The sequence below is a fragment of the Pseudopodoces humilis genome, chromosome 6 (genome assembly GCF_049639895.1).
Source record: "Pseudopodoces humilis isolate 2021_Gansu_Grassland_sample_001 chromosome 6, ASM4963989v1, whole genome shotgun sequence".
Taxonomy (NCBI): domain Eukaryota; kingdom Metazoa; phylum Chordata; class Aves; order Passeriformes; family Paridae; genus Pseudopodoces; species Pseudopodoces humilis.
Window position 1 is genome coordinate 42845919 of NC_142205.1, and position 26290 is coordinate 42872208.

Here is a 26290-nt window from a genome sequence, read left to right on the forward strand (position 1 = left end):
TATTGCTGGTAATTCTCTGCCTTCTAACAAGTCTCCTTTGAGCACTAAGCCACGTTAACAAATTCCATGGGTGCTGCACATTGGAGCTTCCTTTCTGCCCTATTGAAACCAGGCCCAGGAACAGACCCAGACAAACCAAGCAGGCAGTGAACCAGAAGGCAAAACGGCAGTAGCACAGGGCTACCAATATTCAACTCAGAGGCACAGCAATGGGAAAGCATGAGGCAGCTGCCAAAGAAGTGAAATTTGCTTGCTTAGAATATACTTTGATTCTGAATTTTCTCACCTCCTAGAGCAATTATCTGCACAAAGGAAGGTTCCAGACTGTTTACGGGACAAAAGGGATATCATAAAAACAAAAGAGGTCTTATCAACTCCTTAAAAGCAGGAGAAATTACTTGATGTGAAAGGAATGACTACACTGTGACCTCAATACCACAAGTCAAATGAAAATTTGCACTCAGTGGTTCCCTGTTCCCTGGCCTTAGGAAGGCACTGAGATTCCTCTTTTACAGAGCTTCATGTTGGAATCCCAGTCAGCAGAACTCTACAAAAAGTAAGTTCCACATAAAACCATTATTTACCTCCTCAGCTTCCGGTAATAATTTAAGAAATTCATGGAGCAGTTCAGAACCATAGGGCTGACTTCTTCCATGATAAATATCTTCAATGATGGATTCGGCAGACCTTGAAAAAACAATTGAGCACACATATTTCTAAGACTTGCAGGGTGAACAATTACACAGAAAAAACCATGCTTGGGCTACTCAACAGTTATAAAGAGGTTGTATCAGTGGATACAGCAGCGTCCACAGCAGCACTGCTCTGACACCGCTTCCAGTGATGCCTTTATTGAAGGGCACCGTTATCAGTGAATACAGACAGCAATGAAACAGCTTGCTCTTGAAAAAGTTGCTCACATTGCCCCTTCCTAATTGTTTGTAAATAGAGGAAGCCAGTGAAAGGCAGCTCACAGGCAGTGTTACATGAGGTAAAAGGGCTTCCCTTAACTATACCTGAAAACTCATTTCAACTGGTTAACATCAGCAAACTCTAAATGTTTATTGCTAGGCCATAAGCGCACTCAAAACTGAGCAGATTAGAAAACAAACTATGTCAAATTACTTTTAAGAAAGTAATAAAACTCCATAAAACTGCAAACTCCACAAGGAATAGAGCACAATGTATATATATATTTTATGAGAACTACAAAGAATTCTTACTTTTTGAATTGTTTGAGAAATATCCCAATGTTCATACTTCGTTTTGCATCCAAAATGGAAACCTGAGAGAGAAAGCAAGAGAGATTAATCTAACAACACCTAAGAAAGCAGCATACAATGCAGATATCACTTCTTAAATTGCTACAGATAACTGTTTGCACCAAATCCCAGGCCAAATAAATATACAGACTTCTTATCAACAAAGCTCATATACTACAGAACTAGGGAAATATATAGCACACTCACATCACCTTCCTCCAAGTGAAGCAAAATTTCCATAGCAACATATAATGAAGGAAGGAATCAGTATTTCTATTTCATTATAAAATAAAAACAAAATAAAAACATTCTTCTTGCTTATTTCATAACCCTGCATCTGCAAAATGTTACTTAACAGGTAATACACTGTATTGCATTTGAAGGCCCCAAGGTTAGTGAACACCACACTTCAAAACCCATGTAAATTCAGAGGTTTTGTGACAACTGTGAGGATGTGATTTCTAAGCAGAGGTCAGGCGCATCACTGTTTTAATTCATGCCAACTAACAGCCACACTGATTCAGAGGAAGATAAGTAGGTTGATCTTGAATCAAATCCTGAAACACATAAGCTGAAATCTGTTTGCTTACCTAGAAGCAAACAGAAATCCATAATAAAAATAACAGTCTCTCCTAGCTTTGTATTTCAAAGTTGGTTTGCTGTATCATCTTACATGTACAATTCTGAAAACTAAGCAGAGGGGGAAAGAAAAAAAACAGTCCACAATATTTTGCCCGAATTTTGAAAAAAATTTTAAAATCAAAGTGCCTCTTTTATACTACTTTTTCTTCCTGTAATAGCATACAAGTTAAAACCTGAGAGGTTTGCCCTGTGTTAGCAAATTGTGTCCTTAAGGTTAAAATTTCACCACAGCTATTTTGGTGATAACAGCTACAGAAGTCATGAGATTTACAAGGACAAGAGAATTGTTTCACCTTAACAGTTCCACCTGACTGCTACAATAAAAGAGCTCAATACACATAGATGTTCAAGAATACTGTTGGACTCGCATGCTGTTTGTAGTTTTGACAACTGGAAAGGCGTTTTGACCTTTGTGACAGTGCTCAGATTAGAAGCAGATATATAAATGCAACATTGGCATTATCACGAAATTGAATTAGCCTGCAGTCAGCTGGTGACAGTGAAAATATAGGGATGATTAATGGGCTATCCTCAACATACACCCAGGAGACAGCCTCTTCGTCTGCTGGAAATAGTGAGTCATATTGAAAATTTTTCTGAAATTCTGGAATTTCCTCTCTTCTGAAAACAGTGAAGACTAGAAAACACAGGAAATATCAGCATATTAGTCTTAATTAGATGATTGGTAGCCCAAAGCCCTTCAGTTTTAGCATATGCAGAGATAAGGGGACAGACTGTGGTTTATTCTCCTGTTATCTTAAGAGTTGAGAGGCCCCCAACAGATCATTAAGGAAAAGCCCCTTAACGCAGGACAGGTTCACCTATCTCTCCCCCTGCAGTATCTAATCTTTTTCAAATGTTTTACTGCAAGGACCTCTCACTGACCTCTCTAACTGTAGCTCCAGTCTCCAGTTGCTCCAGTCACCCCTAATTCTCAAATTTCTCTGTACTAGTTTAAGCCTATAAGCTTTACCATCATTTGGCTTTTGGTTTGTTTGGGTTTTTAAGGCATATTCAGAGTTAATCTTGTGTACATTTTTTAAATCACAGTCGGTAACTGTTACAAGGAGACTGATCATCAGCTGAGTAAACCTTTGTTTTCCAAGGCACAACTCAGATTTACAGTACAACTTCAAACAAATGACATATTTATTGTTTTTTTAATATCTTCCCTTGAAGAAAAACAACAAATGGGAACATATACAGCCACATTTGTCTTATCAGCACAACAAAATAATGTCACAGCTGCTCATAAGTACCAGGATTTTACATACACTTCTTGCTCTGTATATGACTGTATCCTGTTTTTCCTCTGATTTCTTGATTAACCACAGAATCAGAACAAGTCTCACTTTTTGGTCACTCTTTTCTTGGTGTCTGTTCAAGCTTATCAAAAGTGTTTGAAACTGCTGTCATTACATAATTACCTTCAAGGAATTTCCAGATGGGAGCACAAGGAGGAGAAAAGAGGAACCTGGCAGATACTCCATAAATACAAGTTCCTACTCCTTGCACACTAATACACTACCTCCCATCTCACATTCAGCTGCATATTAGATTTATAACCTCAGCCTGAACATCTGTTCACAGTGTCTGCTCTTCTCCACCGAGATTTCATTTGATTTTGCTCATGCAGAGCACTCTCTGCTTTTGCTTTTCACCCTTTGAACATTACCACATCTTTTTCTAAATTCTGCTCAGTCTGCTCCTGTCTTCTGTTCACACACACTGTCAACACTGCTGCCAGCACAGCACGTTTCAGGTCTCTGTTTGCCACCCAAAGAGGTTTTGAAGTGCTGTCCACCAGTAATACCCCTGGACATCCGTAACTCAAAAGTTACACTGGACTGTAACTGAGAATAGGGAACCTATTCCTAGTCCCACTGGGATTCTCTGTAGCAAAAAAAAAAATCCCTCTCATATGGTTTCTTATGATTTACTTTAGATTAAATCAGGAGAGTTTTCTCAATTCTCATCCTTTACTCTCTGAAACTGGAAATACTACGAATCTCTCAGATACTTTCCACCATCTCTACACCTGCACTTTTCAAGCCCATGCAAAACATCACAGGTCACACATACTTGCAACCTCTGCTTTATAAACAGTGCAATCTCTACACCAAGGACAGCAATTAATTCATGAATCCACTTTCCATCACCAGAGTATTCAACCCAGCATATTTCCAAAATCTGCAGCAGGCACAGATCACACAGTAACAGGCCTCAGTTTGACAGATGTTAATCCACCACAGAAATATTCTGTTTTCAAGGTACTATGTGAAGGGGAAAATTAACCTGAGTACCACGGTGAAGTTGTGTTGATGGTAAGATGATATCTACTCCTGACCCCCAACACAAATTTGCAATCAATACAAAAGATTCAGAGAAGTGTTCTGGGAGACACAAAAAGACCCACATCAAAACTGACTTTGTAGTGACTGGAGGAGCAATTGCAACAGGAGCTTCTTGCCATGAAATCATCAATGAGGAAGAGAAACACAACAAAGCAGATTTATAACAGATTAGTAAAACAAAACATTGTAGGTTTTCTTTGCCTAAGAACAATGGGGTTTCACATGGTGGGATACAGTTTATAAATTATAGAAGCACAGAACAAGCCTGGTGGCTCAGGCTTGGTGCTGAAGGTTAGGAAGGATACAAATAACTTCCTGTTCCAACTTCCATTTCACATTACAACACACTAACCATCACTCCATGCCTGGAGTCACGGTGCAGCAGAGCTAACCTAGCAGCTTACTAAAGGGCTGTCCCCACACCGTGTCATCCTCCCATGTCATGTTCCTAGCATGCTCTTTCCCTTAGGCAAGTACTGGTACTCATCTCATCTGGTTCTTGCTGTTAGTTCTTCCCTGGATTAACAGGTTGATTCAGCTCTCAAGGAGGTGGAATGAGCGTCAGAGCCAGCACGGGATAAACAGAGAGGGTACGTCTAGGAGAGGGGGCAAGAGACATCCTGTTCACTCCTTCCACCTTCCTTCTCTCTCCTCCTCTCACTGCCCCCTTGCACAGGTTTTGGAATTCACTGCATCCTTCTGCAAAGTCATCAAAACTCACTAGAAGAGCAGAAACTATTCCAGTAGGAAACAAATTAAGAACCGCACAGCACTCTGCTGAGCCGCTTCCTTCAAGATGTTTACAGAGGGTGCAATATGTGTACTACATTATCCAGATTCTGTCAGGTGGGGTGAGGTGAGACAGGAGCAGAGGCACAGTTTAAAGGAGAAAGCAAGACCAGTTCCTTTGGCTGACAAGAAGGTGTTCTGACCACTCCACTGCCAGACTAACTATAGCCTGGGTGAGTGCCTGCTGTGCCACACTGGGACACCCCTGAAGGATGGGGAAAGTAAATTGGCATGTAAACTTAACCTTGCACCCCCTATTTTTCAGAGCCTCAAATTACATGGAACCATAGGGCAAATGAAGCCTTTAGTCAAGGAAACATGTTAATTAATCTCCTAAGGGGTTGGTGAGGGATTGTTTACAAAAAGGAAAGCATTTGCTGTAGGAGTTTGACTAAAGCCTCAAAAGGGACTTCTGTTATAATGATGATGTTACATCTAAACATATAAATCACTGTCAAATGAGGAATTAAAAGGACACGCAGTGTTGTAAGCTCCTACATGTAGAACTTTTACCAAAACTACTCATGATTTCATAATCAACAGTGATCTCTGACAAAGGTATGAAACCCCAAATCTCCTCCACAATCTCGGGGCAGTGGCCTCAACTCTGGCTGAAGAGTAACTCTCCACCACTTCCACCAAAGCTACACCATTGCACCAAGAGGGACCCCATAGGGACAGTAGGGCACTCTCTGGCCATGCACTTCTGTACAGCACTTCAGACACATGCTGCTTTTTTCAGGTTTGGATCTAAGTAAAAGTTGAGTTTATGCACTTGAAGTTGTCTTGAAAATTCATTGCCTATATACTATGCCAACTAAGCTAATTCCACTATGTAAACTTCAAAGAACGTTTTTCATTGCTAGACCATAAAGCACTGTCTAAAATCAGCTCTGTTTTACACAGAAGGAACAGAGCCACTGAAACACAAAATGTTTTGCCCACCTGCCCCTGGCTGGCCACCAACACGGCCACACACAGAACTGGAACTCCCTCAGCCCCACACTAACACGCTCTCCACAAGGTCACACTGACTCTGCACCCCCAGCTCCTGTCAGCCTCCGTAGGTTCAACCAGAGTGAGCTAAGGATAACCACCCCACATTGAAACAATGGATGGCAGCCAGCAGAGTCACAAACAAGGCCTCTGCTCCCACCTCCAGCCCCTTGCTGAACCATGCCTACAGCAGAGTGAAGCACGTGAGCTGTCGCGCATCTGTGCTTCCGCACTTCCAATAACACACGGCTCCTCAGGATTATCTCCTTCCCTCCTTGCTAAGCAGATAGGACTGCAAAGTCCATTAACACATAAGAAATTGCTCACCACTGACACACTGCTGCAGCATGCTTGACAAAGCTTAGCGAGTGAGCGGGACATTTTGTCACTTAAGTGGCATCACTCGGAAGCAAGTCCTGTTGCCTCACCACCTGCCACGTGCAAAGTCACCATGAACCAGGGAGCACAGGCAGCAAGCAGTGCAAATGCACTGAACTACCATATCGGCTCCAGACAGATGCACAAAACCCACAGCTTTCAGCAAGGCAGGGTTTTGTTTCCAAGGCATTGTATCCTGGAGAATCCCTGGTTTTGCAGGCCTCTGATTTTAATCTCTAGCACTGTATGAGTTCTGGAGCACACTGGGATTTTCTCTGACCTAGCTGTTGCACACTATGGGCCACATTCAGTTTCCAAAACTTACTGTAATATTTACTAGAACTAGATTTTTATTACACAGCAGTCCTGAAAGGGGGAGCTTCTGAGGAAATGCAGGAGGCCAGAGCTCTGCACACCTGTACTCTGCACAGGAAGTCCACTCACTGTACTCCTGATTCAAAGATGAACATAGCCTGAAAACAGCGCAGAGGTTAATGACTACCTCTGATGATGGCCCCAATTACTACTTCCCAATGTCAGGGCTTTGGAGCCTACAATACACATGTCTTTTTAAACCTTGAATTTCAATATGTACAACATGCATGCTATCAGTGCATTGGTTTCTCATCTTGTCGCTTCTGATCTTATTTTGACATCTCCTGAATCCTGCAAGATATCAGCAACTTCATGTCCTTATTTTCTCACTAAAAATTGATGTGTTGTTACATCTCTTAACCCCATGCCCTCTGTATTTTGTTTACAAGCTAACACGTATGTAGACACACACTAGTGATTAAATCTGCATTTCAGCCCTCCAATTACTTCAGAGAAAGATCACTTGAGACAATTCAATTCAGGCTTCACAAAGAGGCTGTCTATAAATGAGGATTTAAGAACTAGAGAAGCTACTTATCAGTTCCCTGGAGAGCGTCTGAACCTGAGAGCACTCGGTACAAAACACTCCTCACCACCAGAACAGAAATCAGTGGCAATCTTGGGACCTTCTTGGAAGGTTATCTTCACATCCAGAAAAAACAGGGAAGGTGAAGTAAAGTTTTTCTTAGCAGGAAAGTCATGTTTATGAAAGTGGAAACTTTAAAATTATCAAATAACAAATACTCTTAATCACTATATTATGTTCTATATCCTTGCTGCCCTACTGTCACTTCCCTTCTTGATAGGGACTCTAGGATACTGTGGGCATGTACAGCATTAACCCCTGCAAACAGGACTCTCTTCTCTCCTGCCTGGTACATGTTTGCATGTACAACATCTTGTTTGCATCACACACATAGAGGAAGAGTTGAAGAGACAATACAATTGTGTTCCACACTGGAAACTCATGGGCTATCTAACATGAGTAAATCCAGATGCTTTCAGCTCCCTCCACTTATTCATATTTATTTTAACAGGTGATCAAATCACAGCACTTAGCAAGTTAAAATAATAAAACACAGTTAGCTCTTTGAAAAACAAATATGTGCCACTAAGAACAAAGAGTTTGTGTTTCCCATCATTCCCCTCTCCTTTGAATCAAGACAAATTTGCCGTAAGGATGAAACATGACAGAGAAAGAGAAAAAGGCGAGGCAGAATTCACATCAACTCCTACAGCATTATGTAAAAAAAGAGGTTTTTACTTTAATTCTTACCTCCTCTTTAGTCTCTTTAAATGAAGACTTTAAAGATCGGTTTCGGGAGTCCTGAGGTTTGGCTTCTTCCTGCTGCCCAAAAAGTTCCTCAATTGTCTTCGTATCAATTTGATACTGTGGTCTTGCAGCAATTGTCCAGATATTGTTTTTACCACGGACTTGTTCTTCGGGGATAGTTTTCCAGAAAAAGCTCCGCATTCGTTTTTTTTTGCCGTGGCTGTCGTGGCCATTTACCAGCTGAGGAGGCAGAGGTATGTTGGGGCCAGGCAGTGGAGGAGGGGGTGGTGGTGGGGGCGGCATTCCCGGGGGGAGCGGAGGGGCTGGGGGAGCCCCTGTGAGGGGACATGGCGCAGGGGGCGGTGATGCTGCAGGCTGAGAAAGGTGAGGCTCTGTCGTCGTATCCTCGCTCATTAATCCCGTTGCAACTGGAATAGCCCCATTCTCCTTATCATTGACCAAGGAGAGACAATTCATAACATGCATTTTACAGCCTCCCCAAAGGGGAGAGTGTTACTTCCTTGGATGGGTTTGAAACATTGAACAGTCAGCGCGGCAGCCGCTGGGATCAAACCCTATCTGCCAGCAGTGGCAGCACGAGAGGGGACTGTACCATCTCCACAACCTGTGACAAAGGACAACAGGGACACTCAGATCACAGACATCGGACATCGTCCCTCGCACTGAAAAGACACCAGAACTAAGGTACAACAACTATTAAGTTTTCAATCCAGAAGGGAAATTCAGTGAATCGAAAGTCTTTCACAGGGAAATTGTTTAACATTTATCCACACCACTCAACGTTACAAACAGCTTCAGGAGCTTAGATTTCAAGAACATATACAAAAACAAGAATACCTCTAAATCACCCAAAATAGATATCAAAACTACCTATTAATCTCCATTCAGTGCAATTTTGTAAGAGAATATATTTATCTCAAATTATTAAAACAAATATTATTCCACTGCTAATTTCAGATATGCTTTTAAAGCTGACTGCACACAGTACTAACTATCATACCGGATTAACTGCACCAAACAGACCCTTTTTGAATCCTCTAAACTCATGGTTCAAATCCAAACTGCGTTATAATAGCTAAAAATTTGCTGATGTCTAGCCTAGTGCACTACTTCTTTTGCCTTTGTATTATCTCACACAATTGTCAATAAGGGCAAAAAGAGTGTGCAGTCCCTAAAGTCTCTGCGTTCACTGAGCATGAACTTCAAAATATTACTGGTCTGGCTGCACTATCTCCCAAAATACACTCAGAAAAATGACCACAGTTTGATTAAGCTATCCTTCAAAATTTACTTCAGCACCTAGGTTCACAGTGCCAGCTCAACAACAGAGAGAGAGAAAAGACAGTGAAGCTGGCAGGAACAGGACCCTACACATCTTAAGCACTGCACATATGCAAAGCTTTAAATACTTTGAGAAGTTTTTATCTCTAAATTATTTCATAAAACAACAGGAATCACAATGGGTTTTAGCACTTTTCTTATACTGTCACCTTCTAAATAAACATGCTGTTATTAGCAGCAAACCTTCAGGTAAGAGCATGACTTCCACAAACCCCACACTTTTGATAAGCCAAATCTATTGAAACAGATTTAATTCATAAGTCTCAGAGAAAACAAATTAAAGTGTTTCAAATACATACCAATGAGGAATCTCATGATTTAATGGAAATTTGGAAGCTATCTCAAAAAAAAAAAGATTTGGGAATTTATAAGAAAAAATTTTAAAAATTCAAAGATGCCACACAATACAAACTTAGATAGGAGACAGCCCCTGAGCAAAACTCCATCTCAGGAAAATGCAACATAAAAAGCTCAAGTCATGCACTAGAACAAGAACAACATCAAATCAGAAATTTGGCACTGACTTAGTGGTATGCCTCCTCAGCAGGTTTCACATGGGGCTTATAGCAACCCAGATCAATTTGACATTGTATAAGAGTGATGAAAAAAGGTCACTATTTTTGCCAGAGATCCATCACTAGACTGTACACGAACAAACAGATCCAAGTCACAGAAACAAGCCTTAGGGCAAATTCGCTCTTTGTCTGCAAGGACTCAGCCACTCACAGCTTCACTGAAATCAATGGAAAACAACACAAAATCATCCACTGTACCTTTTCTTCTCAAAACCTTGCTCAGATAGCAATGAACTCCCCTCTCCTGCTTCAGATTTTCTAATCTCACACCTTATGTTATCCGGGTGTTTACAGGAATAGAGAACATACATAAAAACCTGTATGAGACTTAAATCACTGGCATGATGGAAAATATTTTAATGGCATGGTAAAAAGGAGAGAAGCTACAAAGAAAGTGGATCAGGATAGAGTGTTTCAAATTTAAGTCAGCATTAATACCCAGCTGCTATTACAGGGCTCTGTATGTTCACGCCTCTCCTCCCAAATTCATGATCATAGAAGCAGAGAGGCATAAAAAAGCAGGTGCAAGGTGGTGGAAAGAGATTAACCACTCAAAGCAATTAAGTATTGCATTAATTTAAAGAAATACTCAACTAGGAAAAACACTTTTCCTCCCTACTACTTATTTAAAAATGAAAAATGTATTAGCTAGTTTTTCCACCATCACAAAGCAGTATTCAACATTATTATTTTCTAACTTGGGTTCCCACACATTCACAAAAAATAAAAAGAAAAAAAAAAGAGACACAGACAGACTGACCGACCATACCCCAGGCAACATTCAAGAACCTAATTTTGAGACTTTCAATAAATCCATATGCTTTTGGAAAAACAGGATCAAATCCTAATGGAACAGAGTTGTAGGAGATGAATCATCAGAGTCCCAGCACTAACACACAGGAGAGGAAAAGGACTGATCTCAGACCTGAGCACTTCTGAGCTAGACAAAGGACACTCCTAGTGAAAGGAGTGGAGAAGGCACGGGGAAGAAAACATCCCAACCTAGATGTAAAGATAGATAGAACAGGAAAAACTGTTTTCAATCCAATGAGCCCTGTGTTGCTTTAGATGAGGTAACAGCCAGAACCAGGAAAGGGGAGGAATCAGCATTTGGAAGGAAGGCACGAAAGGAAAGGCACAGCATAAAGGCTGGCATTCAGCTTTGTTTTCTGACAGGTAAGCAAGATCCAGGCGACAGAGGTCACCTGCTTGTAAGAGGATGGCGGTCTCGAGTTACCAAGTACCAGGAGACTGGTCAAAATTCCCTTCTCATGCTGCCTCTCTGGAGGAGCGGCTCAGAGCTGTTCCCAGCGGAGGCTCCCACCACTACCGTGGGTGGGAGAGGAGAGAAGCTGGCAGCCAGGACAGGTTCTGGGCTGCTCGCTGCTATCAGCAGGTGCCTCTGAGCAGGAAGTACAGCAAGAGGAGGTGGGGAACAACGCAGCCGTTCCAACTGCGAACTACAGATTACCAAGAGACGCTGGGACTGGGATGCATAATAGAAGCCAAGCAAAATGTTAACTCCTAAGGAGCCTCTCTACACTTTTTAAAGGATTAAAGGGGAAAAAAAAAAATGGACCAAAGAACAAACGTTTAAGATGTTGCAATTATACCTCATTGTTGCGTGTTTGTTATCCAAAACAGCCGGAGAAGCACCAAAGCTCTAAAGTAACATCTTTACTTCACGTTTTAATTGTGTCCATATTTGGCATAAAATAAATATTTTATTTCTTTGTCTCATTCATTGTTTTAGCCAAGCTAATCTAAGTTGGAAATGTAATTTAATATTAGAGGGTGGGGACAACTTTCTCCCCAGGTAAGAGAAACACTCTAAAGTAATTTGTTTCTTGCAAAAAAGGCAGTTGCCACTGAGACGGACACAGATTGTGTTTGCATACACAAATTAACAGGTGAAGTGCACGACGCACTGAAGGGCATTTCATAATTCATACTGAAAGACATGACTCCCTTTAACTCACACCTCATGCTCTCCCCTGCCCACGTTTCTGTATCAGGCACCCGCCAAGTTCTCATGAGAATAACGCCGAGCCCAACCACAGCATTTGGGTGCCTGTGTCTCAACAACAACCCTACAAAGAGGCAAAGGGATCAACTAGTCGCTGACTGCAGACAGAGAGGCTGCAAACGCCGATAACCAGCCCCGGATCCTGCCAAAACCTGCGGGTTACAAAGAACAGGCAGCTCACGCTACCCAGCGACTTGGCACTTCCCCGCTGAACGCATCCCACAAAAGCCCTGCAGGGCACCGCGTCCCTGCCGCGGGGGCAGCGCCCGGGCCAGGCAGTGACCTGGCGGGCTCTGGCCGGGGGCTCCATCCGGCTATTTTCCGTTCGGGTTCCCAGGTGCGGCTCTGGCCCCGCCGCAGGGAAAGGGCTCCCTCGGGAGCAGCCCTCAGCCCCACCACCGTATTCTCCGCCCGGAGCAGGTGCCTGGCTCAGGTGCCCCGTGGGGGCCCTGCAGCCGGGACCACCCGAGACCCTTACTCCGTAATTCCCTTCCATCAACACGGCAGGCCACGGGGCACCGCGGAGGGCGCTGGTGGCTCGGCTGCACCCGGGGTAACACCGCGCCCGCTGCCCTCCGGCTCCCGCCGGACCCCGGCGCCCCGAGACGCGCCCGGCCCGGCGGGAGCGGCCCGCCCCCGCTGCCCCCCGCAGGACGTGGCGGGGCCGCCGCCCGCCCCGCCGGAGAAAGCCGGGGAGCCCGGGACAGCGCCCGCCCCGCCGTGCGAGCGGAGCGGAGCGGCGGCAGCGGCTCCCCGGCCGTGGCAGGGGCCGGGCGGGCCCGGGGTCCCGCGACGGGGGGAGCCCGTCTCCCCGGGAGCGCCCACTCCTCCTACGCCTCGGGAAGGCGGCGAAGGACCCACGCAGGCGGGCGGCGACCCCCCTGCACCGCCCGGCCGCGCCCTCGGCAGTTCGGAGCCGCCGCCCGGCCCGGGGGTCCCCGCGCCCCCCGCTCACCTCGGCGCCCGCGGGAGCACGCGGCGCAGCCCGCTCCGGGGCCGCCGCCGCCGCTTCCTCCCATCGCGCCCGGCCCGGCCGCGCCGCCGGAGCGCGGGGCGGGGCAGCGCAGGCGCGGCCGGGCGGGGCCGCTGCAGGTGACCGCGGCCGCCCCGGGAGCGGCCCGGGAGCGGGGCAGTGGGGCTCGATCCCCCGTGCCCGGCCCGTGCCGCCGAAAAGCCCGAGCCGGAGGAGAGCGAGCCGCGACTCAGCGCCGGAGCCGCCGCCGCGGCGAACGGAGATGCGCAGTGGCGCCTCCGGGGGCACTGGGTCTGAGCCAGCTCCGGCCGAGCTGATCCATCCATCCACCCATCCATCACTGCCCGCACCCTGTCACCGCACTCACAGCAACTATTTCTATAGAAACAGGACAGCGGTGCTACCGGCGGCGCGCCCGGCTGGAAGCACCGGGCTCCTTTCCACGAATGAAGCCTTTCGCCCTCTGCCCACGCTCCCGAGCAAGCGCATCCCTCGGTCCACCCGCATCCCTCACCCGGGCGCTCCCCGCCGGCTCAGCCCCGCAAGCTCGGGGGAAGCAGGCGAGACGGGCCCCTTGTGACTCCAAAGCGGACGGTGTGAGAGAAGTGCAGACGAATTTAAGATGTGATCACAGCCCTGGGTTACAGCGCTCCAGGCAGCAGCGCATGTGAGTTGTGGATACCCCAAAGCCAATGTACCATCCACTGATAAGACAGCAAACAAATAGCTCTAAAAAAATTAATCAAGATATATTAAAATATTTTATTAAGAAAATGTTTTATCAAGAAATTGAATCCTGTTTCTAAAATAAAACCATTTTCCCAGGAAGAGTAAAGGTGAAGAACCTCACTCAAGTCAATGAATAGCTAGCCCACACACCCCAACCTTACTTTTTGCAGAAGGCAAATTCCAAAGGCAGAAACAGAAAGTCTTCCTTTCCTGCAAAAGGAGGGAGGGACAAAGAAGAAACATCTCTTCCAGTCTCACTTAAGAAGCCACCAGAGCTTCTGAGCTGAGAAGATAAGGAGAGAGAAAATAACACCTTGGCACAAAACCAGGGATAGGAAGGCAGGGGCAGGAGGACAAAATCATGTCTTACCTCAGTGTGTAGCGCCTCACCTGTGCTATTTACTCTGCTCAGCTGTTGGAAAGCAGGAACCAGAGGGAGAGTGGGAGGTCTGTGGCCTCCTCTGGCCCCAGGCCTGGAGCCCAGACCCATGGTCACTGAAGTTACACCATTCCTGCTCACAGTTCCGCAGCCAGACATCTGACCTACTGGTCTGGCAAAACAGCCTGCTTGAGTCACCTCAATTAAAAAAAGTAATATTGGAACAAAAGGAAAATTTAAGGAATATAATGCCAGAACCCAGTCATTTAAGCTGAAAATTCACTGAGTGAATAGAGTTCAACTGCAGTAAAAGGCAATTCCCATCACAGCACACATCCCTGCTTGGCAGGGTTAGCAGCAGCTGGAGAGGACACGCTCAGCTTTGAGCCAGCGTGGACATTCCTCGAGAGTGTCAGGTCAGCCCTGAGGTCATCGGCAAGGAAGCGCTTTGCTGCTTGGACTGTAACTGCTTGTGCTGGAGCCAAAGGGACTTGTTTTCATTGCTGCCAGTCATGAGCACAAATGTTCGCTCAAAAAGACGGAAAGAGCAAGCCAAACAAGAGACTTGCATAATGGCATTGTATTGAAAAAGTCAGAACCCAAACAGAGCAGCAGAGGACCTAGGAGCCAGTCCGGATGTGAAGTTAAACTCTTCACTTTTCCTCACCCTGTGGGTTTGTTCTCCCAAACTTTTCCAAAACATGTTAGCAAACTAATTTTAAGCTTTTAGCCGATTTTTTCACCTAAACCTGTAACATTCAACTGGCAAATATTTTGCCCACATGGCTAAAATGAATCTGAGTTATAAACAACTGAAAACAGGTCTTTACAGTAGGAAGTATTAGGCAACTTTAATAATAGGTAGATCAAGCAGCCCCACCTATAATAAACAACAAATGTACCTCCCTAGAACAGATAGCATTTATATGAGTTGGTATAGTACAAAACTAAATCATACTGTTCATTTTTTAAGATTTCTAGTTAATGAAATGCTCAAGACAGTTTTCAGGATGACTTTAAGGCTTTTTTTTTTTCTTATAAGAAGTAAAAAGCCACCTTGTCTTTTGTAAACTCTGCTATTCTTCAGAGCACAGAGCTTCCAATTCTTTAGGCGCAACACAAATCTAATGACTGAACAGATCTAATGGAAATAAAGCAAGTTATACCACATGAAAAAGGTGGTGTATCTTCATTAATCTTCATTACAACCCCTCAATTCTACAGGGTTTGGACAAAGGGAGGAAAAAAGTTAATTGTGACACTCCTGTCACATTAAAACCAAGTTATATTTGGGTTCAAAATTAAGCACTCTATTAGTTAAGCTCTCAAAACAAAACCCCACAATTAATTACAGCCATCACATAAAATTAGCATGATGCATATGCATATGTAAGAAAAGCAAATCAAACCTGAACAGGCAACACCAGTTTTTAGCACTATTTAGCTCTTAAGTGCTTGAATTTACAGCCCTTAGTATTCTTTAAAAGGCATCAAGATGTACAATTGTTTAATTAGCACAGTAAGACAAACTATTTTTTAAGTACTCGGAACACACTGCTGATAGCTGAACTGCTCCTGACTGAACCAATGGATTTATGCTGCCATAAACAGCAAGAACAGGGAAAACCTGAACTAAAAAGTCGTTTCAGATTTATTCTGTTCTGTATCTGATCTCTGCACTTAATTAAGAAATGTTATCACACAACCTGTGGGACCCATCTCAGTCCTACCAACCCATGTTACACAGGAACTCTGCAAAGATTCTCCTGGTCTCTCTTTCTGCTCCTCCTGGAATATCAAATGCTCCCTTTCTTCCAGTAGCTATTCTCCTGAAAACAGATTCTCGTCAGGAGATGAGACTGAGTGTATTTGCTCAGAAAACAAAGTTCTCTTCACCTACAGCCATTATAAAAACTTGAATGCTCACTTTATGCTGGGAACCAGTACTTTACAGAAATACACCACCAAGCGCAGACAGCACAGAATTGTTGCTGCTCCTGCTCCTTTCTTACACTTTTTCTTTTTTTAGAAAGGCAGCTGAAGTGTAAAAGGCAGTGCTTCTGTGCCAGCGCTCTCAGCCACAGGAAACAAAGGATTTGCAAACCAGAGACTGAGCTTTTCTGTCCAAGGCCACTGCACTGCAAGGTTCATACTCTGCTGCTCTGTGCCTCTGAGCAGGGACCCTGATGAAAACAGCAACACTTTCCTTTTCCACTGCTTCTCCATCAGTTTATGTCCTTCTTCTCCAAGGCAAGCACAAGCCATCCTACCTGCTACTCCTACACTACAGGATAAGCTGCTTCTTTCACTCACTTCAAACTATTGCCACAATGACAAAAACATGTGAACACTCCCCATCTTCCTGGCCTTTTGGTTTCCACACAAGACTTGTAGAAATGACGAGGAAGGATGTTGGTCAAAACAGGTGTAGAGAGGTGAACAAGAGCATTGTCACAGACACAGAACTGTTTTCTATGTATCCCTAGCTTTAACAACAAAGCAACTAGAAATAACATAAAGATGTCAAAAAGTGACTAACAAGGCCAAATAGTAAGAAGTGAGAGAAATATAAACCAAGCAGCAGTGAATTCCTCTGTCTAATAAAGATCTTCCAGTAATGAAAAATACACCTTTCCATTTGACACTGAGCGAGTAGTTTGGTAATTTTAGGGTGGGAGTTACCACAAAATATGATAAGATTCGTGACTAATATAAAAACTTTTGTGACTAGTACAACCCTTACACCAAGCATGCAACACAGAAAAGGTAACCAGACTAAAAAAGACCCCAAACCTAAAGATAATTGTAGATGAGGAATTCTAAATAATTACAATACTTTACACTTCTAACACCACAACAAGGAACAAGAGCAGATAAGCAAAACATAAAAAGCAAATATGCTCCCCATTCAGCTCAAAACAGATTTAAAGTGAACATTTAGCTTTCCTTTTACATTACTTTGATCATTTTTGAAAGGACAGACAGACTAGAGATAAGGTTTCTGGGAAAACCAGTTGACTGAAGATTGAAAAAAGGCTGTTATTTTAATGATGTTGGTGTGTTACTATACTCTGCTTGTGTAGATCTCTTTCCAAATAAAAATACAAATACATTTTGTAACTAGAAAGGTTCTTTGTAAGGGGCTTGTCAATGCATGAAGTAGGCCAAAGAGCATTTTTAGAGAAAAAAAAGCTGTAGAATTCAGATGAACAAAACAACAGCAGCAACGAGTTTCAAACAAGCCAGGAGTATGGATAACTTATAGTATGATCACTGAAAGTCAAAACAGCTCCCCAAGTCTCTGGTACAGCAGCTGGAACAGCATATCTGAAAATGTTAGTTTCTTTGAGTTCTTCTATGAAACCTCACACAACACTGTAAGCAATAATGTAACAATTTGTTAACAGATGAAATCTTTCACAGACAAGTCTCTACTAGGTGGGTCTGGCCTCCTCTACAAACAACAAAAACACCCCATCCTGACAACTGTTCACTTAGATACAGGTCACATTACAACCTCAAGATATTTATAATGCTTTTTTGCAAGAATCAGAATGCCTGACAACCATAATTACTTCCCATTGGAAATGCTGAAGTGTCTTTTCTATTACAATCTCTTGATACAAGTTTCTAAATTTGGTTAGATCTAAAAAGCTAATTTTAAATATAAGTAAGAGCTTGAATTATTTCATAAGCACATGTATTTGAGCAGTGACAAAGAAAGTTACAGTACTACAGCAGGCTACTATCAGTTTAATAACCTACTGATCACCTGAATAGAGAACCCTCCTCACTGAGGTTACCCATTAGAACAATTGCTTTGCTGAGCAAAATGACAGTAATTTTTCCTTCCCCCTGGTATTAAACAATACATAGACAGGTTTTAGCAAGTAATCTCTTTGGTCCCACCTTTTCTTCCAGCAATTTTAAGCCATTGCAAAAGTTTGAGGGTTACACAATGCCACATCGGTCAGTCTTTCTTAAGGCAACTGCAGATTCAAGTTCACTCGTTAGAAGTTCACTCGTCATTTCTGACTGTTGAGTTCCTTCTGAGCAGCAGCGATCCTAGGCAGGAGACACGTGAATCTGAGGGAGAAACCAAGAGCACATGTTCCTCATGCACCCTTTTCCTAGTGTTCTGAAAGCTGATACTTCAGTTGTGGTCGGTGGGTTTGCATTCTTCACCCCTGCAATAATGCATTTCCCAGCTCAACTTTCCCTGCACTGTCATACCACACGTGTGCCAGGATTCAGTGGAAGCCAATGGCTTCATAAGAATTGTAAATGAAATTTTATTTCCTTTAGAAGTTCAAGTTGAAACTCACATTTATTGAAAGATTTGCTTCACTATGGATTTACTTTCCAGTTGAACTTGCCCACTGTTAAAACAGCATCACTACTAGCACTGCTTTATGAGATATTCTTGGGCAGGGGTGACAACTCACAAAACCAGGACTAAGCTTTCTCTGCAGAAACTCCCTTCTACTTTTAACCATTACAAGTCAAGAAAGTTTGACTGCAAACACGTTTAATATGAATACAAAATTCACATAGGATATACATTCTAGGGAACGTAACTGAGCTATTACAAGAGATTCTGACAGAACAAAAACATAAAGAAGGCTCTGTCAGGCCAAGAATTTAATGAGGAATGATTAAAAAGTTTGATTTACTGTTACATTACAGTTGTGTTAAGTACTGAAAACTTCAAGAATGTCAGCTGAGAAGTGTTTGAACGTACAGTACATAAATCATACAATCCATACCATTGTAAATAACATATTTGAAGTATTTCATTTTACTTAATATAACATAAAGCAACATAACATGTGCAAATGAGGACTCCAATATATTGCATTTAAAATGTCTGTGATAAAATGGACATATAATTTTACATTTAAGGACTACAGAAATGATGAAGAAATTAAAAATGTGCCCTCCATTTTACTCCCATTACTGAAGTATGCTTTTCAATTAAACAGAAAAAACATACTGGCTTAATTTTCTCTCACCTGTCCATGAAATTTAACTAAAGTTTTAATTTGCTCTAAGTGTACAATGACACAGCATTTACACAGTCGTCTTCCCCTTGTTGGGAACTGACAAACTATTACATGAAAGGGTTCTTAGATTATGTACACTGGTGGAAAATACTATCTTATAAAAAGGCACATACCTGTGATTTAAGGCTAGTACGGCATTTGTTTCATAGAGAAAGAAACGTTTTAAATGAAATCAGTACATTTAATGGTTGGCCTTACTCAGCAAACCACTTGGTGCAAAGCAAAAATGTGTGCTCAGAAGCCTCAGATTGACAGTGATTCTTGCTTTAGTGTTTTTGTTTGGTTTTTTAACCCTTTGATGGAAAGGTACATTTTAGAAAAAGGCATTTGCTGCAATTCCACTTGTCAATGAGCCATCTGCTACTGCTGACTTAAATGTGGGTATCACATATAGGCCTTATATTATTCATCTGCAAAATATTATTTTAACTTTCTCCTTTTTAAAAGTCATATGAAAATTATTAAAGATGTTTTCTATATTCATCTATAAAATACCAGATGTTGGTACAAATCATGTAAACCTCCATTTGGAAATATTTTGACTAGCCACCAAAATACCAGAAATCACAAGCATCATTTGTCAGTGCAAATCTATAATAGTTTTGTTTCCCCTCCCTCCTTCCCTCCCCTATCCCAGTTACAGAAATAACCGCCAACCTTTACATACAAAAGGAGTGCTCCATATTTGAAATTACAGAAATTATGTTTGGTTACCTTAAAGTCGCCCACTTTCCTATCAAATTCAGTTTTACAGTATTATAAAAGGGGAAAAAAATTAAAGCTGTCCATTCAAGAATCACTACAACAGTCCTTCAACCCCAACCCTTAATTATTCTTAGATTTAAAGAATTTTAGGTTAACATTGGGTCCTCTTCTATGATCTGATTACTGTTCTTCAAGCCAGGACGGGGCATCTGCTCCAGGAGTTTTCAATTTGATGTGGAACTGTTTAAGTGTCTGTTCAAGCTGCTTTTGATTGCCAGCAAAGTACGCCGCAATGGCATTGTGGAACAGAACAAGCTGATTGTGCAATACCTTCACCTGCAGGCAAGGAGAGAGACATAGATGAGGAGGCTGATGTTAACATCATCATAGGTCAGTTATAACAAAATAGATGTATTTGAAATTCTCAGACTTCCTATAGATTTATTTGACAAAAGCTTAAAAATACAGATATGAAATGCAAATATGAATTTCTTTAACATTAAAGTGATTCAGAGTTTTCATAAAGTGTGTTTAACAGTCAATACCAACTCAGCATGCACAAAGCAAACATAATTCAGTAAACAGCATAATGTTATCAAATATCAAACACTTGATTACAAGTACTTGATGCCTTGAAATTAGATGCCAAACCTCTAAGATACGTGCCTGCAGGCCACATGGACCTCCCTGAAACAGTACATGGCAAGGGCATTATCTGAGCGTGCAGTTCATGCGTTTGCCCCCCTTTCCAGCTCACGGACGCCTAAATCAAATTAAACTGATGTCCTCCTCCCAACAATATTTCTTGCCCATCTCCTGTAACACAAGCTTATTTACAGCACTTTGTCAATATCTCAACTCTAACATTTGTGCAAAGTCAAAGTAGTCATGAAATACACCTGTCACAGCAGCAACCAAAACCCGGGGAGAAGAGCACAAAGGCAGCTGGAGGGCACCACCGTTTTTCTCTTCCAGCCTTGTCTATGATAACGAGCTACAGCCTCACTGATGAAGCCAAGTTAAACAAATGTTACATTTCCATCCTAGCACACCAGAAGACCTGAAGTTGTGAATGGACAGCAGTGTCGCTGTAGGACGTGCAATGACTCACACAGACACGGCTCCCGTATGACAGGGAAAAAACTGGTTTTATTCTTACAGCTTCAGTATTTATAGATTCTCGGCAATGACCAGGGATTGGATAGTTAGGTTACCACCTTTCCAATCACACTGGTCGTGAGAGACGTCCATCAAAAGACGTGTATCAGAAAGAATGTATACATATCTATGTTTACAGTCACTGTCCTGGGAAAGTTCTTAGAAATTATGTAAACAAGATCGAAAGTCTGAGTTTTCAGGGCGACACAGCAGTATGCTGAAAGGCATCTGTCCAGTTTCTCCTGCAGCCAAACCCTGTTCTTTTCATTCCTGAGCGTATTCTCAGCCCAGCACCACCTTACTCTTGTGTCAGACCCCAAATCCCCACAGTAGTGGTGGCCCTGTACCTGTTTCCAGCCTACAAGGTTGAGCCCAGCAGCAGCAGCCAACATAGACGGGAACAGAGGAATAAGGTGACTGAGTGACCCCAAGGGAAGGTGAGGGAGGTAAAAGATTAAGCTTTCTCTACTCAAATTTTAGATCACTGTCCCATCTCTCAGCACAATCCACAAGGGACAGTCTACTTCTGTCATGCTGGGAATCAAAACTGTCTTTGGGCCAGGTTTGGCCTATCCCCATCAATGGGCCATGCCTGTTTTAACAGGTTATTTGTTATTGCCTACTGTGCTTCTCTGACATGCATGCAACTCAATACAGAAATTCTTGTCATCTTCATTAAAGAAAGATCTCTAATTTACCCTCCACCATTATATTTGACACGCTATGACACCCGAAGAGTGCAACATTTATTCAGAAATGTAATAAATATATTTTTAAAATTCCTTGAGAAAAAAGAACTGAGCATTGTGTGTATGTGTATCCCTGCAGGAATATATAAAAATATATATAAAAATTATTTATTTATTATTTTTTAAACTGAATAGCAGGTTCAATTCAAAAATTAACAGATAATCTGTCCTTTGCTGGCCCAAAAGTTCATCTAAATTACTCTGACAATCTGAAAACAGGAATTCCTATGTTTTCTCCCTATGTTTCCCCTAATAATTCAGGTTAATTTATGCAAATACATGCCAAAGAACAGCCTTTTTGTCTCATTAACAGTGTAAAATGATATTTTATTCCACCAAAACGTTCTTCAAGAAAATATATGAGAGGTGTGAAAGGAATTTCCATTATACCTTGAGATGAAATTTTTTTTCACTCACAAAAGAATTTACAGAATTTATCACATACAGACATTTTAACATCTAGGAGATACAGGATTTAGCTAACTACACTTGTTCAAACAGAGTTCAAATGAGTCATAAAAGATGGCCTCTTCTTCAGTTTATGTGGGCAGACAGGTATATAACATATAAAAATATTAATTACCAAAATATTACACTTTACAAGTGGAAAATGTCACAAAAACATTAAGGGTTTGCTTTTAAAAGTTTAGATAGAAAGAATGGTGCTTTTCTTGAGCAGATTCTTTCATCACTGACATGCAAGACTTCATGCAATCCAAGCCAGGAATTCTACAGAGAAGTACACTCACTGTTACAGCATATTATTAAAATGCTACAAGAGTTTTAGGAACTCAAATAAAACAGGGGTAATGAACCTCCTATCCCAGCCCAAGTTCATCATTCTGAGACTATATTTGGAACTTTGTTAGGGTAGCTTTGAACAGAAACCTTCTGTGAACTGCCCCAAAATCTTCTGATAATTTTAAAAATTCAGTCAGGCTTAGGCTCAAGGATGTGCATGCACACACACACACAGAGGCAGGAACTGACAGTGTAGAGGCAGATAATTTGGACTGAAAAAATACATTTTGTTTTGGAGGGTTTTTTTGAACTACTAAAGCTACCTCATTGTATGAGGTTCTATCCCCTGGATCATTGTGGTATAAATTTTGTGATTGTTATCAAACTGGTTGCAGAGGTTCAAACTGTTACAGCTTCTACTCTCCTCCTTCAGAAGCTAATTGCTAAATGAATCCCAAAAGTGATGGTGGGATCTTCTTTTCCACAGCTTCATTCAAGAAACTTAAAATAAAGTTTTTCTAGAAAAACACCACTTAAACTGACACTGTACAAACAAGTTCTAGTATGCAGCAGCAGCCAGCAAAGCAAAAAGCTGTAACACCTCAAAACACCCAATGTCCACAGGAAAGCCACCTGCAACCACTGCTAAAGACTGGACACCAACTATTCATTTGAAACCAAGTTCAAATTTACCCACTTTTCCCATGAAAGAATCTCACTCCAGCTTGGGGAATGGGAAAGTACCTTGCCCATTCCCATATCCAGTCACTGACTCCAACTTCCACACTGTATTTCACCTTAGCCCTCTGTTGGCAAAACATTCATGCAGATACGTAGTCAGTTGGATCAGAGAACAATCTAGATAAAAATTAAGCAGACAGCAACATATCTACTTTAACCTGGATCAGTTCCCCAATCTGATTCTCTACACAGCTGCAAAAACACTTTCAAACACTAGAGAGAAGGCAATAGGGTGGAAAGGGGAGGATGAAGGGATCACATTTTTTTGGCAGCAAAGCCTTGAAACAATTGTCAGATTACAGCAGTAAAGGCCAACTCTTGGTCACCAAGCTGTAGCACCAATTCCAGAAAAGGAGTGTTTGAAGATTTGCCTCAATCTAAGAATACTAATGGTATGCTGCTAAAATACAGGTTCCAATGTATGACTAACACAGCTGTCAAAAAGACATTGTGCTTTAGAGTTGAACAACAGTTAAAATCTTTGTTCCTGTTTAATTAACTACATATTACATAACTATCTATTTGTTCCTAATTATAAGCAGAGTGAGCACTCTAATATAATTGGCAAACATATCTCAAAACAAAACTGAACTTTGTGGATGAAAACATAAGGATGAAAACCAGACACAACCTACACAGGAGACTTAAGTATCATAAAGGGAAGATAATATAGGTTGGATTTGACTTTCCATATGGATGCTCTTAGCATTTCAGTTCTTTCTAAATAATGTCTTCTTTCTCCACCTCCCTCTGAACACTGCATTTTCTGTGGCACAATATGTGTGTATTTCTTTACACCCTCCTCATTCAACCTGTTTCAGCCATCTCAATGACCAAAAATACAGCATTTCTTCCAGTCTTTCTATGAGTTTGTACCTCCTCACACCCATCACAATCCTTTCTCCCAGCTATCTTACTTTGAAGATACTTAGTCTAAACAGTTTTATCATCTGGGTCTCCACTGCATTGCAGACTGCTTTCTTTTGTAGATGTAAGCATTTAAGAATCAAACTCCTGAAGTACAACTCAAAGAAGTGCAGTCAATTTCCTTCTCTACATAGAATGGTATTTGACATTTCTCAAGTGCATCCAAGAGTAACAGGGCTTTTTCCTCAAAAGGACAAAACCTTCTAAAACTATTTTCAGAAATGACAGAAATATTTGAGTTAAGAATGGGCCACCATCTTTATTTGAAAAAAATTTAACTATTTGTAAGATGCAGATTTTGAATGCAATTATTCTTATAGTCATTAGCAAATGCTACCAACTTCAACAGAACTCTGCCAGCTGGGGATAGCAACGATAAAACTTTCTATCAGCATTAAGAAAAATGAGTTCTAACCTCAAGATCAAATGTTGTAATAAAAGTAAATAGAAATCTTGTGTATCTTGGTTTTACAGACAGAAAGTTGCAATTCCAGCTTTACTGTAAATGCAGCTCTCTGAGCCTTTGAAGACTTTTAATTGAAATATTAACATATGAACTGAGTAGAACAGGCACAAAGAGACTGCAATCATGTGATGCCTTTTCCCAATATAGGGAAAACCTAGATAGGGCCATCTAGATTATGGGTTCTTTGGTGACATTTGCAGCAACACAGACCAACTGGAGCCCACCAGCCAGTTAAACTGGCTTCAGAGGTTCTTTGCACCACCATTTACTAGGAACACACTGCTGATAGCTGAACTGCTCCTGACTGAACCAATGGATTTATGCTGCCATAAACAGCAAGAACAGGGAAAACCTGAACTAAAAAGTCGTTTCAGATTTATTCTGTTCTGTATCTGATCTCTGCACTTAATTAAGAAATGTTATCACACAACCTGTGGGACCCATCTCAGTCCTACCAACCCATGTTACACAGGAACTCTGCAAAGATTCTCCTGGTCTCTCTTTCTGCTCCTCCTGGAATATCAAATGCTCCCTTTCTTCCAGTAGCTATTCTCCTGAAAACAGATTCTCGTCAGGAGATGAGACTGAGTGTATTTGCTCAGAAAACAAAGTTCTCTTCACCTACAGCCATTATAAAAACTTGAATGCTCACTTTATGCTGGGAACCAGTACTTTACAGAAATACACCACCAAGCGCAGACAGCACAGAATTGTTGCTGCTCCTGCTCCTTTCTTACACTTTTTCTTTTTTTAGAAAGGCAGCTGAAGTGTAAAAGGCAGTGCTTCTGTGCCAGCGCTCTCAGCCACAGGAAACAAAGGATTTGCAAACCAGAGACTGAGCTTTTCTGTCCAAGGCCACTGCACTGCAAGGTTCATACTCTGCTGCTCTGTGCCTCTGAGCAGGGACCCTGATGAAAACAGCAACACTTTCCTTTTCCACTGCTTCTCCATCAGTTTATGTCCTTCTTCTCCAAGGCAAGCACAAGCCATCCTACCTGCTACTCCTACACTACAGGATAAGCTGCTTCTTTCACTCACTTCAAACTATTGCCACAATGACAAAATGTCATCTTACACAATAAACAGAAAAAAATAAAGTAAAGCTTACCTCAGAAAAGCTCTCAGCAGATAATTATATTTAAGCCTGTATTTAAGTGTAAAGGAAGTCCTTTCTATAGCTCATTTGGGGACAAAATTACACACACCCTTTAGTAAATATTTTTACATCTCTAGTGTCAAAACTGAGAAATGTCAACCACTGATAAAAAGGCTTAAGCATGTAGATTCCCTACTGTATTAATCTAAAAGGCAGGAAGGAAAAAACAATGTCTTTCAGAAACAATTTGTAGGCTGTGACTGCTAACAGGATGCCTGGTCTAATTCAAGACTGTCACTAGGAAGACAACTTCTTCAGTGTTCCCTAAACTATCTAATTTAGTTTGAAAAAAATTACAGAGACATGTTTTGCATAAGATGGAAATAAAATGCTTTTGCTCTGAAGCTTACCCATACATATAAACACAAATTGATAAGTGTGTTATATAGATAATGGAAACCATGAGGAAGCAGGGTAAGTCCTATTTTAAACTAATTTGAGTTTAAGCACCAGAATTCTTGTACAGATATG

At 41.9% G+C, this 26290-nt stretch overlaps 2 protein-coding genes across 9 annotated transcripts in view; both read right to left on the bottom strand.

Annotated features, from left to right (window-relative positions):
- Window positions 1-13072, bottom strand: part of FHDC1 (FH2 domain containing 1) — a 36860-nt gene extending 23788 nt beyond the window's left edge. The window contains exons 1-4 of the mRNA XM_005517562.3: window positions 12988-13072; window positions 8073-8694; window positions 1224-1285; window positions 585-687 (exon numbers count right to left, since the gene is read on the bottom strand). Coding sequence (XP_005517619.2) covers window positions 585-687; window positions 1224-1285; window positions 8073-8555 — 648 coding nt within the window. The 5' untranslated portion in view covers window positions 8556-8694; window positions 12988-13072. The remainder of the gene's footprint in view (window positions 1-584; window positions 688-1223; window positions 1286-8072; window positions 8695-12987) is intronic.
- A 4831-nt stretch (window positions 13073-17903) lies between these two features.
- The window catches only part of ARFIP1 (ARF interacting protein 1), a 41607-nt gene continuing 33220 nt past the window's right edge, over window positions 17904-26290 (bottom strand). For 5 of the 8 annotated variants that reach the window (XM_088056820.1, XM_088056819.1, XM_014263251.2 and 2 more), the window contains one exon: window positions 17904-20217. In XM_088056820.1, the coding sequence (XP_087912946.1) occupies window positions 20062-20217 (156 nt within the window). In that variant the 3' untranslated portion in view covers window positions 17904-20061. The remainder of the gene's footprint in view (window positions 20218-26290) is intronic. The other 3 variants (XM_014263252.2, XM_014263249.2, XM_088056818.1) reach the window with 1 other exon arrangement.